At 31.9% G+C, this 15,357-nt stretch overlaps 2 protein-coding genes and 1 long non-coding RNA gene across 4 annotated transcripts; 1 reads left to right on the top strand and 2 right to left on the bottom strand.

Annotated features, from left to right (window-relative positions):
• The first annotated feature begins 1,567 nt into the window (after positions 1-1,567).
• LOC108483163 (probable protein phosphatase 2C 27) lies at positions 1,568-5,283 on the top strand. Of its 2 annotated transcripts, none has more exons than XM_053029712.1 (4): positions 1,568-1,951; positions 3,157-3,351; positions 3,904-4,109; positions 4,385-5,283. In XM_053029712.1, the coding sequence occupies exons 2-4, from the start codon at positions 3,265-3,267 to the stop codon at positions 4,938-4,940; spliced, it is 849 nt and encodes a 282-aa protein (XP_052885672.1). In that variant the 5' UTR covers positions 1,568-1,951; positions 3,157-3,264; the 3' UTR covers positions 4,941-5,283. The 2 variants fall into 2 exon arrangements, with proteins under 2 accessions (XP_052885672.1, XP_017641886.1); XM_017786397.2 differs by having other exon boundaries at positions 1,568-2,813.
• Positions 5,284-5,693: 410 nt separating this feature from the next.
• Positions 5,694-8,836, bottom strand: LOC108483164 (uncharacterized). Its single transcript, XM_017786399.2, has 9 exons — positions 8,569-8,836; positions 8,410-8,436; positions 8,250-8,329; positions 7,433-7,505; positions 7,051-7,108; positions 6,511-6,562; positions 6,345-6,369; positions 6,176-6,267; positions 5,694-5,973 (listed from the first exon to the last, which is right to left on the bottom strand). The coding sequence occupies exons 1-9, from the start codon at positions 8,662-8,664 to the stop codon at positions 5,943-5,945; spliced, it is 534 nt and encodes a 177-aa protein (XP_017641888.1). The 5' UTR covers positions 8,665-8,836; the 3' UTR covers positions 5,694-5,942.
• A 2,791-nt stretch (positions 8,837-11,627) lies between these two features.
• Positions 11,628-13,475, bottom strand: LOC108482797 (uncharacterized). The gene is made up of 3 exons (XR_001870944.2): positions 13,347-13,475; positions 12,791-12,875; positions 11,628-11,920 (listed from the first exon to the last, which is right to left on the bottom strand). It is a non-coding gene; the product is annotated as an uncharacterized LOC108482797 (long non-coding RNA).
• Positions 13,476-15,357: the final 1,882 nt, after the last annotated feature.

Genomic DNA, 15,357 nt, shown 5'->3' with positions numbered 1-15,357 from the left:
CACTTTAGAATACAACTCTCAACCCATGGTGAAAGAATTGGCCAACTTTATGCCAAAGAACCCCAAGTCCACCTTCAGCTCTAGGATTCTGCAACTTTATCATTCAATGCTTCATCCATTACACAGTACGGGTGCATTCATATCAGTTAACTACAAATCAAGTTGGTCAGTGCCCAGATGTATCCCATTAATAAATTCAGAAGATACCTAGCTCTACTTATAGAACAAACAAAAAGCAGTTCTCTAAGATGCAATGCGCGAAACTCTTCACTGTCATGGTTTTGCTTGTTCAAGCATCAAGAGATGCTTTTAGTCTTTCTTCTAAACACTGCGCAAAATCAAAGAATAAAACCTTGAGGGACATGATACCTTCCCACAAATAATGGAAAAGCCATGTTTATTACGGTTAAGAAGAACACCATCAGTTCAACCTTATCTACTTACTAACCTCAGTGCTTCATTGTATTTCTATATATTGATCGGAAGGTATATATAATATATGATTATACCTAGAACATATGCATGCTAGAACATCATCAAGGTGACAGATAAAAGAAAGAATATATATATATGAAGGCAAAGGAACGTAGTGGAAATCAGAATCGGATTCCTGGATCAATCAAAACCAATAATAAAATTAATATATATATACATATGTATAGCAAAATAAGCCATCAAGAATAGCATATTATATTTAGCTAGCAATAATAAATTAAAAAGAGGCAGATGATATAAACTCATCAGCAGCCCGAAAAGCCAAATCAAAGAATGAGAACTCGGTACTTCCACCTACAGTAGCTATGGCTATGGGGGAATGCAGGCAACATCACGTGCATTACATTGCATGATCAGAATGGAAAATGGAGGGCGGGGATACCCTGATTTGATTGGCTGAAATGAAGTAAGGAATAAAGTTTAAAAAAAAAAAATTGGATGGATGAGGCTTAAGATTTAAGAAACCCATCATTTATAATTACCATTTAAGTAATATTATAATCATGCACAGTCACAACACAATATCTAATACTTATTATCCATTTAGTATAAGTTGAAATAAAATTAAGAGTTGGATAATCAACAATGGCATATAGTACTGTACATAATTATGGGTATGAATACCGAGCTTGCTTGCTCTTTGTTTTGCCTTAAGACACTACATATTATCTCCTTCTTAACTAGTAATTGAGTATTCCATCCTCATTCTAAATATAAAATAATTTTAAAACTCATAACCTAACATCTATCTCTTAATAAATTTATAAAATGAAAAAAATAATTAATAAGATACACATAATACCATCACATAAACAAATATATACATACTAAATGAACCCCAAAAGAGCACATATACATAATATAATTAATCATTAAATAGAAAAAGAAAAGAGTTTTAGTGGTGTATATATATATATATATATGTAATAGTATCTTAGCCGAAATTAGAAGTTTTTACCAATGAAAGGCAGCCACGTCAAGTCCGAGGCTCCATTAATTAACGGACGTTAACGAACCTAACCACAGAGCTGTAAGAGGCGTTAAAAAGGCAAGACAGAGAGAGATCCAACGGCTGGGAAGCACTGGCGGCAACTAACTAGAATGAAACCCATCTGGTCAACCTATAGTTCCCACCAATAATTGAAAGCCACGTGGATTAACAACATCCTCGGCCCGCGACAGCTTACAAGATCCAGCTGATTACCTGGAATCGCCGGTGGCCAACCACATAGCAACAAGGAACAACAACAACTTTTTTCCTTTTGATTTATAATTTTAATTTTATTAACTTTCTTTTTCATCGTCCAATTCTCTCTTTTCGACGCCTTTTGCTTCTCTCTCTCTCTCTACCTCTCTGTCTCTGTCTGTTTCAGGGTTTTCTTTCTCTTGGATCATCATCATCATCTTACAAATTACCAAAGACAAAGCACCAAAGCATCATCATTTTCTACCCTTTGTGAGAGTTTCTTTGCTTTTTTTTTTCTTTTCAGCTTTACTCCAATCCTTGGAGCTTCTTGTTTATTGCTCTAATCATCTGTTTTTTTTTTAATTTTTTTGTTACCTTGAATGAATATTCTGATGTTGTTTTCCTCGATTGGGTGGGAGTTTTTGGAGTTATGATCTGGGGTTCTTTTGGAAACATAAAATTACCCCAACTGCTTCAAGTTATTATAAAAAAAAAATAACCCAATTTTTGGATGGTTTGCTGGATACCTTCATCAAAGGTAATTAAGGGATTGGTATCATATTAAGTTGGGATTTTTCTTGTTTTGATGCTATCTGCGTAAGGGTAGTTTGATCTGGGAGTTGACTTCGATTCGGATATTTTAGAAATTTTCACAGCTTTCCACAATCAACTGGTTTTCTCAGATTTTTTGATTGCTTAGGTGATTTTTTATTAGCTATTTTGTTTATCCCTGGACCTTTGATTTTGTCTCAAGAAAATATAAGTTGGGATAGTTTTTGAATATTCAATCTTTTATTCGGCACATATCTGAGAAGTTGCTATAGAATTTGGTTGTTTTGGCAGAAGTTACTCCAATAAATTTATATAAAGGGGTTTGGCTTATTTTTGTTTAACTTGAAAGTGTTCTCCGAGGTCTTTGATTTATGGTTGGGAAAGGAATATGGCTGCCCGTATGGATTTTTCACCTCCATTTGCAATCATAGAAGGTGGTTATACTAACGATAATTTACCAGACATGGATAATGAAAAATTGGATAATGAAAAACAAGTCACTCTCGGGAAACCTCCGCGCCACCTTTCCATTATGCAACATTGTGTGAGTTCAGGGAGGCTGATTGCTGAGGCTAATTTGGTATGTTTAATTCCTTTCTAATCTGACCCTTCTTTTCATCATTATGAACTGAGGAGCCTGAGCTTTAAGGACTTTCTACATTAGCATAAAATCTGAATGCAGCTTAGTTATTAGTTTAAAATGAAAACTCTGAAACATTTGTGATTCTGATGATATATGTTCTTGTCACCTGCATTTGTGCTGCATAACCTTTTGGCTTTTGACACTTTTAGAGAGAATAACTATTATCCTGTTCATATTTTGTTGAAAATCATCACCTTGAGAAAGGCTTTGCATTGTTTTATTTGATGCTATAAAAGTAGTTTCCTGAATTGCTTTTACTAACTACTTTTCTCTTCTCTAGGAATTGGATGTTGGTATTGTAGTCCACAAGTCATCTTCTGATGAAAAGACTGAGTTTTTGCCGGTCTTGCGATCAGGAAGCTGTGCTGAAATAGGACCCAAACAGTATATGGAAGATGAACACATTTGCATAGATGATCTTATTGGACATCTCGAGACAACTACAAAGGTCCCTTCTCCAGGAGCTTTCTATGGGGTATGATTATTTGAATCTACCATATATGACCTGCCAGATGTGGTTAATAAGTAATCTTGGTGAACCATCTTAATTTTCATTAGAAATAGCAAATTTTGTTAATGCACTTCCTTCTGACTATCTGTCTTGATTGCTTGTCTGTAGTTAAAAACTCGTGTCCTGCTATAGCTTCTACTGAGATAATATAATATATCTACCTTTGTGTGGTTAGTGTTGACAAGGTTTCAATGTGGTGTTTGAAGCATGTTCTAAGAAAACGGGTCCTGAAGATATTATCCAGGCCAAAAGGAAAAAGATGTAGAAACCAGCACATAGTTGTCTCTAATATTGTGAACTGCAGCCTGGTTTAGAGTAGCAATCCAGCAAGTTTTTGAACATTACAAGATCCTTTTTCCCTTAGATCTGCTGCCTCATTATAACTTGCTACTTAATTTCTAGGTTTAAGGTGTCTAAACATGTCAGTTCTATTCCATATACAATTAGCATGAAGGTGGTTTGGGAATCTTTATTGGCCATACTTGTGAATTGAACCTTGCCAATACGTGTGAACAGGTTTTTGACGGTCATGGAGGAACAGATGCGGCCATATTTATTAGGGAGAATATCCTTAAATTTATAGTTGAAGACTCTCATTTTCCAATTTGTGTGGCGAAGGCAATCAAGAGTGCTTTTCTGAAAGCTGATTATGCATTTGCAGATGCTAGTTCTCTTGATATATCCTCTGGCACCACTGCATTAACTGCACTTATTTTCGGAAGGTGAGTGACCCACTTTTCTGCAATGGTAATATTCCATTTTGACGTTATTTCCTTAAATCCTCTTCTAGCAGCCTTTGTTTTGATTTAAGATGATCTGAAATCCTGTGCATTCAGTGATTGATGCTGCGTTGAAACTGGAAATAATGTGTTATCAGGATATATTATGCATTAGTCAAACCTGAACTCAAGGTCTTCTTAGTAGTCTTTACTGTTCTGTATTCTGAAAGCCAGGAATTGGGTACCTCTAAACTCTAATATTAGTTATCTTTTCAAAGGACCTTGATAATTGCAAATGCTGGAGATTGTCGAGCTGTGCTGGGAAGGCGAGGTAGAGCAATTGAAATGTCCAAGGACCACAAACCTAATTGCACATCTGAAAGACTAAGAATTGAGAAACTTGGTGGAGTTATTTATGATGGCTACCTGAATGGGCAATTATCTGTGGCACGCGCACTTGGAGACTGGCACATGAAGGGGCCAAAAGGATCTGCCTGTCCTTTAAGCGCAGAGCCAGAGCTGCAGGAGACAGACCTTAGTGATGAGGATGAATTCTTGATAATGGGCTGTGATGGGTTGTGGGATGTTATGAGCAGCCAGTGTGCTGTGACTATGGCGAGGAAAGAGCTGATGCTTCATAATGATCCTGAAAGATGCTCAAGAGAACTTGTCAGGGAGGCATTGAAGCGCAACACGTGTGATAATTTAACAGTGATTGTGGTTTGTTTCTCTGCTGAGCCTCCCCCACGAATAGAAATACCACAATCCCGTGTTCGGAGGAGCATATCATCAGAAGGGCTGAATCTACTAAAGGGTGTGCTGGACTGTAACTGATGAAACAAGAGAGGGTTGAACGAGATTTGTGCATGAACGCATTGGAGGGCGAAATGGTCGTGGCATTTTTCTACCGAGTAGCTGCAGCTGCCCCCTTCACACCATGGCTAACATTCATCCTTCATCCAGGGACATCCTTGTCATGTAAAATATCATTCTTTTTGAGTTTTTAAATCCTGTATACCTGAGATAACTCATGATGTAGCTCCGATTTGCAGGATTCATTGTTCTTCCTTTCTTTCTTTCTTCATCTGCTTACTCCTCTGTAAATAAACTGAGTCTTGAGAGATATGTTCTAGCAGTCTTTCACTAAATCAAATAATTTAATATCATTGACCATTAATGGTTAGATAGCTATCCGGGTACCATGCCTAGTTTTTTACGTTGGAAGATTTTCCGTAACTACCATCCCAGAGTTCACCAAGCCAAGGAATCCGCAATTATGCAGGCAGCAGTAGCTAAACAGCAGCTGAGTCAAGTCTCGAAGAACTTTAGGTCATGATTGTCACGGTGTCATCTCAAGTCTTAAAGGCTCAGTATACTGTCATGGTGTCATCTCAAGTCTTAAAGGCTCAGTATACCCTCTGTGCAATTGGAAAAACAGCAACACCATTGCAGTGTGGTTCTTTTTACTGGATATCAAAATTCAGCAGCAATTACAAATTAAGCTTTCGTGTCAAACTATCCAACAAGGAGAAGGAAAAGTAATACACTACCAATTTATTAAGCTATTAACGAGAAGAATCCAAGAGGTTTTACTTCAAAGAACCAAAAACAAGGCAAGAAAGTGACTTGAATTTAGAAGTTGGAAACAGCAAAAACATGGTCCAAAGAGCGAAACTTGGTTTCAAGTTACGGAAATAAGTCTCATTATGGTCCATAGAGCAAAATTTTGTTTCAAGTTACAGAAAGAAGTCTAAATTAAACAGTCGCATTTCAATACTGCAGCAAACATGGAAACTTTTTTTCCATAATATCTCTTCTCCAGCTGAACCACAATAGTTATAGTTCATCATTATTGGAGTCGCTATCACTGCATACAAGCAAGTGTCAATGTCAGAACACCAGACACCTACGAAAGATTGTCTGTGCAAGTGCAACAAAAGTAGGCTGTTTTTTTTTTTTAGATATAAAACAAAAGTAGACTGTAAATCTATATAAAATAGACTTTTAGGATAGAGTCAGAACCAGTTACTTGGAAAGGGGGGAAAGAGAACAAATAAAATCAAGGATACCTTGCCCCGCTGCAGTGCTCACTCAATTCCTCACATAGAACTTTGCTTACATCTCCTTGCTTAACGGATCCTTTCTTTATCAATTCTGTTAACTGCATGGGTTTGATAGCAAAGTAAGAATCAATATTTCAGATATGCATTAAGCTCCCAAGCAGGTTTGAAAACTCACCTCATCTTCAGTTTCCTCCAGTAACCTATACCAGAATAAATATAAACTAGGTTATTATAGCTGACATTCACAAATTATATTATACCAAACAAACTACTGGCGAAGAAATAGAAATTCATAAATGAGACATAATACAAAGAATAGTGCAAGCTCCATGCAGTCTCACCGTCCACAATAAGAGGATATATCTTTTGAGTATGCCTTAGCTTCTTGCTTATCTATCAATAAATTAAAATGCAGAAATAGGGAAATACTTTAGAACTTAGGAAACGATGGACTTTGGAAACAAAAAAGAACTAGAAATTAACAGCATTTCTAAGAACACGATAAATATAGAGGCAGCCAGTATTATGAAAGTAAAGAAACAATGGCTTGGTGAATGGCTAGGAAGAAATACAGAAATCCTAGAGATATCAAGCAAAACCATCAGAGAGATGGCATATGCACATGCATAGGCAACATTTGCCTCATATATATTAACAGTATATGCAGAAGTGTGAATCAATGATCAAGTCCTAGCATTTTTGTGCACAAAATCAGATTAGGGGACTAATTACATATGCAGAGAAACATATGATGTCAGTCTCTCTGATAGTGCTTATGATTGATCAAGGACTTCACCAGCCAGTTTTATTGTGCAACAACCATAATTAGATTATTTATACTTGCCACTTCCCAAAATAAAATAAAATAAAATGATCAGTACCAATGGTGAGGATGTCCCAATTATGCACTTTGATCCACTCACGTCGAAATGAATCTAACTGCAAAGTAAAAAACAGATATGAAGATATAACAGATATGAAGGTATATGCACTTGCATGCCTGAATACAACATGTCATAAAGCATAATCAACTAAAACAGGTAACAGAGAATATGAACACAGTAGTGAAACCTATAAATTTGCATGTTTTGCCAATGCTGCCACAAGTTCAGTATCTGATGCTACATGATAATAATTATATTGACGGCACAGTTGCTACAAGATATAATAAATATCCGAAATTTCAAGGGAAACATAATATCATGTTTAAAGATGTGTTCTACCATGTATAAATGCAAGAAATAGAGTGCAAGTATGAGCTACCTTTTCAAGAGTGTAATCTTGCATCTTTTCACAAAGTCCATCCAATAGCTCAACAGCTCTAAGCTCACTCATCCTAAATAGAAAAAGACAAAAAAATTAGCAAAGTTATCACTTGTACAGGGTCTGGGGAAAATAAAACATTGATGAAAAGTAAACATCCGTGCATGAGGTATCCCTGCAATCTTTCATCAATCACAAAGGACTAAGCAGCAGCAAATATGCTGCACCCATCAATTAGGCATGCTTTAGTAAAACATTCCCTTCTGAAACATGTTACTCCTAAGTCATAATATAGCAAAAAAGCTATCATTTTGTGTTAGATTTTGCTAAAGAATGTCATTAGGACTCTTTTTAAGGCTAGTTAAGTTAGTATTAATAATAGTATTTCATATTACTGCAATGGTAAATACTTGTTAGCAAAAACCTACTGGTACAAATTTCAACTGTCGTCAGGGCTGAACCGTTGGTGGTATCCAAAATGTCAACTATTTGTCATTGTTAAAATGTTCATTATCAACTTTCTTCTCAATTTTCAGACGAAAATTTTTTGGTGCTATTTCCCTATTAAAAAGTTTATGCTCATTGTTCAATGTTTTGCTTTATTCTAATGCTTCCTTTTATTACCATTGTTAATGTTTCACTTATTTTTATTGCTATTGTCTCATGATGTTCGTAAAATATTCTTCAACACTAAGCCCAACACCAAAAGAAAGACCGGAAGCTCCGTTAATTCAATTTCTAAAATTAAGAGTTTATTCGAGACTAACTAGCGCATGCAAATCTGCAATGTTGGTTTTCCCATGAAAATTATTATTACCTGTAATCAATAACCTTTCCTTGGCGTTGACCTTTCGAGTCCAAACGATGTCTCATATCCAAATGGTTCCTGGGTTTTTCCTACATATAAAAATTAATGTATTAATTACCAAATTACAGCTCAATTTGCAGAAAGTGGCATTGATTTAAAGGTTTCTTACCTTCGATAATTGTATCTCTAGCTCTGCCTGCAAATCATCGAACGAAAACAAAAATCAGCTAATTTATTTCATAAAGAGGGGAAAGGAAAAAGGATGGGATCGGTGTGGTTTTGATTGTGAGTGAAAGAGCATATGTTGATCAAAGGTTTCTATTGTTACCGCGACGGCATTGCAAGCGGCACACTTGTCATCGATGCAAGCGGCGATGGACAAAATGGAGAAGATGGAAAGGAGCCACAACATGGGAGCTGCCATCTCTGGCCTTTGTTCAATGTTCTCGAATTTTCCCTTTGCACGGGAACCGCGATCGTTGAGTTGAGTTACTTATTTTGAGGAGCTAAGGCTAGATCCGGGTTCGGGCCTTTTCTTTACAACCACCAACAGGCCTTATTGCCTGGTCAGTTATATTCCACCCCACCCCTACGAGCCGAACTTTATTCAAATTCAAGTATTCAACTTAAAAAAATTGCAAACTGATCGGTTTAATTCAATGGCACAATAATAAAATTAACCCTTAATATTTATATCTTTTATCAATTTAGTCATTTTTCTTTATTAAACTAAATTGACCTCAACCTTTAAAAAATAAGTTAATTGTTATTTTTAAAAAAATACTAACTAAGAGGTTAAATTTTTAAATACAATAGCTCACATGACAGATCTTATGTACTTTATATTTTTAAAAAAATTCATGAACTTTTATAATTTTTTAATATTTTATAAATAAATTATTTGTTGATGTGATATATAAGACAAATAATATCCTATCAATATTAACTAAACATAAACTACTATATGTACTTGAACTTAATCTCATGCTTAAATTTAAACATACTCCAAAATGTTTAAAATAAATTCCAACCTCAAAACACCATCATTTTGTTATTCAAAATTTTAAATATTTAAGTGGTAAAAATCAAACTCAATTCAAATTTAAATCACTTAAATAGAGGAAAAATGCATCTTATCAAATTCAATTCACGTCCTTCTATATAGAGGTAAAATTAGAAAAAAAATTAGGGGCGAAATTAAATTATAATTTTATTATAAGAAAAAATATAATTTTAACATTTTAATAGACTACATCTTTATCATTTTAAAGAATTAAATCAATTTTTTATATTTTTAAGGGCAAAGTGTAATTTTATTTTTATTAATTTAAATTTTTAAAATTTTATAGAAATCATATGAAAAAAATTTAATTTAAAGGGAATCGAGGCCCTGTCGCCACTGCTTCTATAATAATAATAATATCAATACTATTTAACTTGAAATTCAATTGACAATTTAAATTTTATTTATATTAATTATAGTTGATAATAATTTTTTCAAAAGTTGAAATTAGAGGATTTTACATATGGAGGAGATATTGCGCATGTCTAATGATTTTACTTGCATGCTAAATTTCATTTAGATTTTTCTGTGAAATCAAGTTTATAAATTAATGAAATACTAGCTTAATGATAAAGTGTGTTTTTAGGAAGAAGTTTGAATAATTTTAATATTTTACATTCGGTTTTATCATATGTAAATTTATGTGTGAGGTTTTTAATTAATTCTCTTTATGTATGCATTTTATCTTGATTTATTTTAATTTATATTTATATTTATGTTTTTATTATCAATTTATTTATGTCTTGTAGTTATTCATATCTATATTGTTTGTGTTTATAATTGTATTTGTATCTTTTTTTCTTTTTAAATGACGCTTAACCTTAAATTTAATCTTTCTCTCCTACCTTTAAATTGAAAAATATCAAGCGCTTAAAGAAGTCGAACTTATGTCTCTAAGTTGTTGCAATAAAATAATGTTATATAAGCTAAGACTAATCAACCAATATATAATATCAACGTAATATATTATATATAGTCAATTTTTCCATAAGAGTCTCATTTGTCTATCTAAAATTTGTCTATTATGGAAAGGTGGTTGTTACACACCTATAACAACATACTATTATAGAGAGATAATTGTTGTAAGCTTATTATAAAATTCATATCATAAATTTTCATCAAATAAACAAAGTGAGAATTATGTTAAAAAAACAAAGAAGGTGGTGGGAATCAAATAAAACAATTAAAAGACGTTAATAGGTTTGATAGTTCATTTTTCAGTGGGATCAAAAATGGCGGTTTTGAAATCCCATTTTCGATGATTGAGGTATTAATGTTAATTTAAGTTTGGCCATTTAATTTTGTCAATTGGATATTTAATTAAAATAAAAAGACTAAATTGTAAATATAACACCCATAACCCGTATCCATTGTTGGAATGGGTTACAAGGTATTACCAAATAAATACCAATTAAACTAAATTTTCTTACATCTCAAGCCACCAAAACATCATAACATTAAATACTTATCAAATCAAATAATCATATTCCATAAATATCAAATTCAAACCAAACTCATATATGTATATATATAAAACAATGCTCACATATTTAAAATTTTCAAAGTTTGTTTCTCTATATCAATCACTTTAATGCCATTTTTATAAATAATAATATTCCATTACAACACATCCCTGCATACATCAAATATATGCCAATATCCATTTAGTTAATCGTATATCAAACAAATCAATTATCAACATTTGTATGAACTCACATTAAAACCAAATGAAATCATATCTTTTAATCTAATATACAATTACACATACAATTTGAACATTTTATAACATGGCCGAATGTATTAATAATCGACATATATATATATATATATATATATATATATATATATAACCTACCCTAAAGTTAAAGGCCAAAAGCTAAAACAAACAACTAAAACAATCATAAAACACATTCATTACTTACCATTTAATAACCGAATTTATTAAACTAATAAATTACCATCCATCACTTTATTTATATTTCATTTCATAATTCCATCATTAACATTTATTATACTAAATACATGTTATACTTATTATCTTTCATAACCAAAACATATTACTTTAAACACATATACATTCAAATCTTCCATCACCAAAATACCAAAACATAATTTGTTAAACATTATATCTAAGAAAATATCCAAACAAGTCTAAACATAATAAGCAAATTTTGCATACACCTTATTTTAATATAAAACACATTCCAAATTAATCATTTAATACTTTATGACTGAATCATATAACAAGCTTCACAAACATCATACATTTTGGATACATTCTCGATATAAACTCATGCCAAGATCATATATATATAACATAACCATTTCATCCATACCATCTCTGAATATGAGCACATAACTATAATCAACCATGGCACACGGTATGATAATCAAAATAAACTTAAACTACAATTTAACTAACACCGAACTCAAACATAGAAATTAAGCCATTTTCGCATGGCTTCCATTATACATAGACCAAAATACAATATTCCAAAACATAACCTAGCCTATACATGCCATAGGTTAGAAAGTTTGTTTATTTAAATACCAAAGACAGACGATAGTGTGATAAACTTGGCTGACGATCCCCGAGCTCGTAACTCGAATCCAAAATCTATAAAACAGAAACACACAAATACACAGAGTAAGCTTTTATAGCTTAGTAAGTCATAAGCAAATATCAACTCAAAATATATCAAAGTCATATTAAATTTTAACTTAATCAATCCATAACCACACCTGATTAACATAACTATCACTTTAACCGAATTTTTATAAGGTTAACATTTTGCAAATTTTCATTCAACTTTCAAAACCAATATCATTATATATTCAATAATACTTCCACACATTTATACAAGCTTACAAAACAAAATATAATTTCATACACCATCACTACTTATTTGGCCGAATATGCAAGATCAAGAATAATATCACATATGTACATATCTATAAGGCCGAATATGCAAGTTCCAATATAACATCACATAAGTACATACCTATGTGGCCGAATATGCAAGGTCATTTAACTCAATTTTACTTGCTCAATTCCCAATCAGCTTGAAATCTTATATGTATAGGCTTGAAAATAAATCACCGGTATAAAACCTGCTAGGCATAAGCCTGAATCACACACTGGCACAAGGCCTGCTAGACTCAAGGTCTGATTTTTATTCACCGGCATTAAGCCTGCTAGGCATAAAACCCGATTACATTCACCAGCACAAGGCTTGCTAGGCTCAAGGCCCGAATATCACTATTTTAAAGCTGTTTCGTACACAATTCATATAACAAAAACTCTAGATATTTCATATCGATCATACGGACTTTCAAATGATATAACTCAATTGAATTAAAGTCAAATACAATATTTCTATGCTTAAACACATTCAGCTAGTTCTTTTATGAATATATAGATTCCAAAACAGCATATTAAACCAAGTTACATTCAATATAAATGATGTTTAATTGCTTAAAGACTTACCTTGGATATCAACGAACGATATAAGTCGGCTATTCGACTATTTTTGCTTTTCCCCGATCCAAGTCCGGTTTCTTTTGTTCTTGATCTATATAATTTCAAATTAACCTCATTTAAACACAATTTCATTCAATTTAATCCAACAACACATAAATGGGAAAATTATCATTTTACCCTTAATATTTCATACTTTTACAAATTAGTCCTAATTGCATAAAACATAAAATACACAAAATTTACATTCAATATGCTTAGGCCGAATGTCTGTCTAGCACATATAAATACACACATTTCATTTATTTTGCATTTTATTCCCTCAATTTATTATTTTTGCAATTTAGTTCTAATTACTCAAAATCTTCAAAAACTCCAATACAAAACATGTTAATCTAAAACATATTTTTGATATTTCATCATCAAACATCACAAAACACAAATATTCATCAATGGCATAACTCAAAATATGCATCAAAATCAGAAATTTAAGCATGGGTCGAATAGTACTCGAAGCAACGATCTCAAAAACGTAAAAATTATCAAAAACCAAGCTAAAACTTACCTTGAATCAAGCTCCAAAAATGGCCGAACCTAAGCAACCTTATTTCTTATTTCTTTTTTTTTTTTTATATTCGGTCATGCAAAGAATGAACAATGGCTTTTGATTATTTTATGTTTTATGTTTTATGACATTATTAACCAAATTACATATATAACCTTTATAAAATAATAACAAAACCATATAATGGTTGTCTTTTACAGTCCATCACAATATATCATGGGCAATTTGCAACTTAAAACCTCCAAATTAAAAGAACAACCACTATTCGGCCCTTTCACAAATAACCACTAAATTTTTATTTTACGCGATTAAGTTCTATTATTAAATTAAGTATACAAATAATCAAATTTTCAACGAAACTTTCACACATGCAAATTCACATATAATAAACACAAGAAATAATATTTAAATATTTTTCTGACTCGGATTCGTGGTCCCGAAACTACCGTTCCTATTAGGGTCTAAATCAGGCTGTTACAGTAAAAGTGGTAAAATTTTATTGTTATGGATTTTCAATTAATCCAATGAAAAATTGAGAAATTGAACCAATTGTTAATAGCCAAATGGCGGTGGATGCATAAGTGTCATCCACTAATTTTGTTAATCAAGCTTAATATTAAATTAATTAAGATTTAGTTAAATATTTAAGTTTAATTAAATGTTAAACTATGTATTTAAGATAAATTAAAAATAAATGAAAGGCATTTCTTATCATCTCAAGAAAACAAAGATGGAGAACTATGTTATTGTAATTTTTATGTTTTAATGTCTAGAAAGTTTAATTTAGTTAGCCTGTATCAATTTGTAAAATTGTTGAAGTTTTTAAAAGTTACCATTGATGAATGCTTGATGAAATTGGTGTTAAATTGTTAGATTTCTAAGCTTAGAAATGAAAATTGACTATTTTGTAAAGTTTAATTGCTAGTTTTTGAACATAGGGACTAAAGTGCATAAATTTTCAAATTGATGTTAAAATTATATAATTATAGATAATATAGGATTTTAAAATATGAATTTAAGATCAATTTTGAAATTGAAGCTTAAATTTAAAAGATATTGCAATTTTGGTTTTAGGGACTAAATTGAATAAAATGAAAATTTTAGGAAACATTCAAAAAATGAAATTGAATTGACATATGCATGTAATAGGATATTATAAGGTAATTGAAATTGATAAATATGATCGAGATTTGAATCAATTAGAAGATAATCAAGGAAAAGGAAAAATTGTAGATTAGTCCTCGACATTTCGTTTGTTGTTGTTTTTGTCAGGTAAGTTCATGTGGAACTTACTATGTTATATGTGTTATGTTTGAATTATGTTATAATGTCAATTAGTTTAGGTTAATTGTAATTTGATAATGTTGGAATCTAAATGACTAAATCATAAAGTACGAAAAATATAGTTATTATGAATAGATACAATGTATTGAATGAATGTGAAATGGTTATATTATTTAATGACATGTATATGATGATATTGCAATATTTGAAATGGCACGGAAACAATAATGGTGCCCATGTGAATTTAGTAAACGATTAAGACACGAATGACATGCCATTAAGGTCCAAAACGAAAAAAAAAAGGATGGTTCAATCGAAAAGAATGAAAAATGGTGTTTGATAAGGGATTAATACAGTGGCTTGAGATCCAACATATGTTGTTGATTCTCTAAAGCTAGTGTCAGCAACGTCAAACTAAGCTCGTATGAGCAACCCTGGTCTGAAGCTAGTGTTAGCAGCCCCAATATGTCAAATCATATAAGCAAATTAGTCTCATGTATCCGAGTTTAATTTTCTATAGTTATCCAGGCGAAACAAAAATGAAAACGATAATTAAAAATGGAAATGAAACGATTGATCGTGGATTGAAATGTTATATTTATAAATTGAGTATAGTTTAATAGTATATGTTATAATATGAAATGACTATATATCTATATGATTATGGTATTATATTTTGATATGCAAATGAACTAACATAGTAATTGTGTGATTGAATTGTGCATGA

This window comes from Gossypium arboreum, chromosome 1, assembly GCF_025698485.1.
Source record: "Gossypium arboreum isolate Shixiya-1 chromosome 1, ASM2569848v2, whole genome shotgun sequence".
In the NCBI taxonomy this organism is placed as follows: Eukaryota; Viridiplantae; Streptophyta; class Magnoliopsida; order Malvales; family Malvaceae; genus Gossypium; species Gossypium arboreum.
The sequence above is the reverse complement of the archived record's forward strand: the minus strand, read 5'-3'. Positions and strand labels throughout refer to the sequence as shown.

What these genes read in the sequence shown, in the direction of transcription:
- LOC108483163 (XM_017786397.2), top strand. Translation starts at nt 2,622, where the DNA reads ATGGCTGCCCGTATGGATTTTTCACCTCCATTTGCAATCATAGAAGGT. An exon ending in CTCCAGGAGCTTTCTATGGG is followed by an intron (nt 3,352 to 3,903) that starts GTATGATTATTT and finishes ACGTGTGAACAG; the next exon opens with GTTTTTGACGGTCATGGAGG. An exon ending in ACTGCACTTATTTTCGGAAG is followed by an intron (nt 4,110 to 4,384) that starts GTGAGTGACCCA and finishes ATCTTTTCAAAG; the next exon opens with GACCTTGATAATTGCAAATG.
- LOC108483164 (XM_017786399.2), bottom strand. Translation starts at nt 8,664, where the DNA reads ATGGCAGCTCCCATGTTGTGGCTCCTTTCCATCTTCTCCATTTTGTCC. An exon ending in CCGCTTGCAATGCCGTCGCG is followed by an intron (nt 8,437 to 8,568) that starts GTAACAATAGAA and finishes GATGATTTGCAG; the next exon opens with GCAGAGCTAGAGATACAATT. An exon ending in TTGGGACATCCTCACCATTG is followed by an intron (nt 6,563 to 7,050) that starts GTACTGATCATT and finishes ATTTATTGATAG; the next exon opens with ATAAGCAAGAAGCTAAGGCA.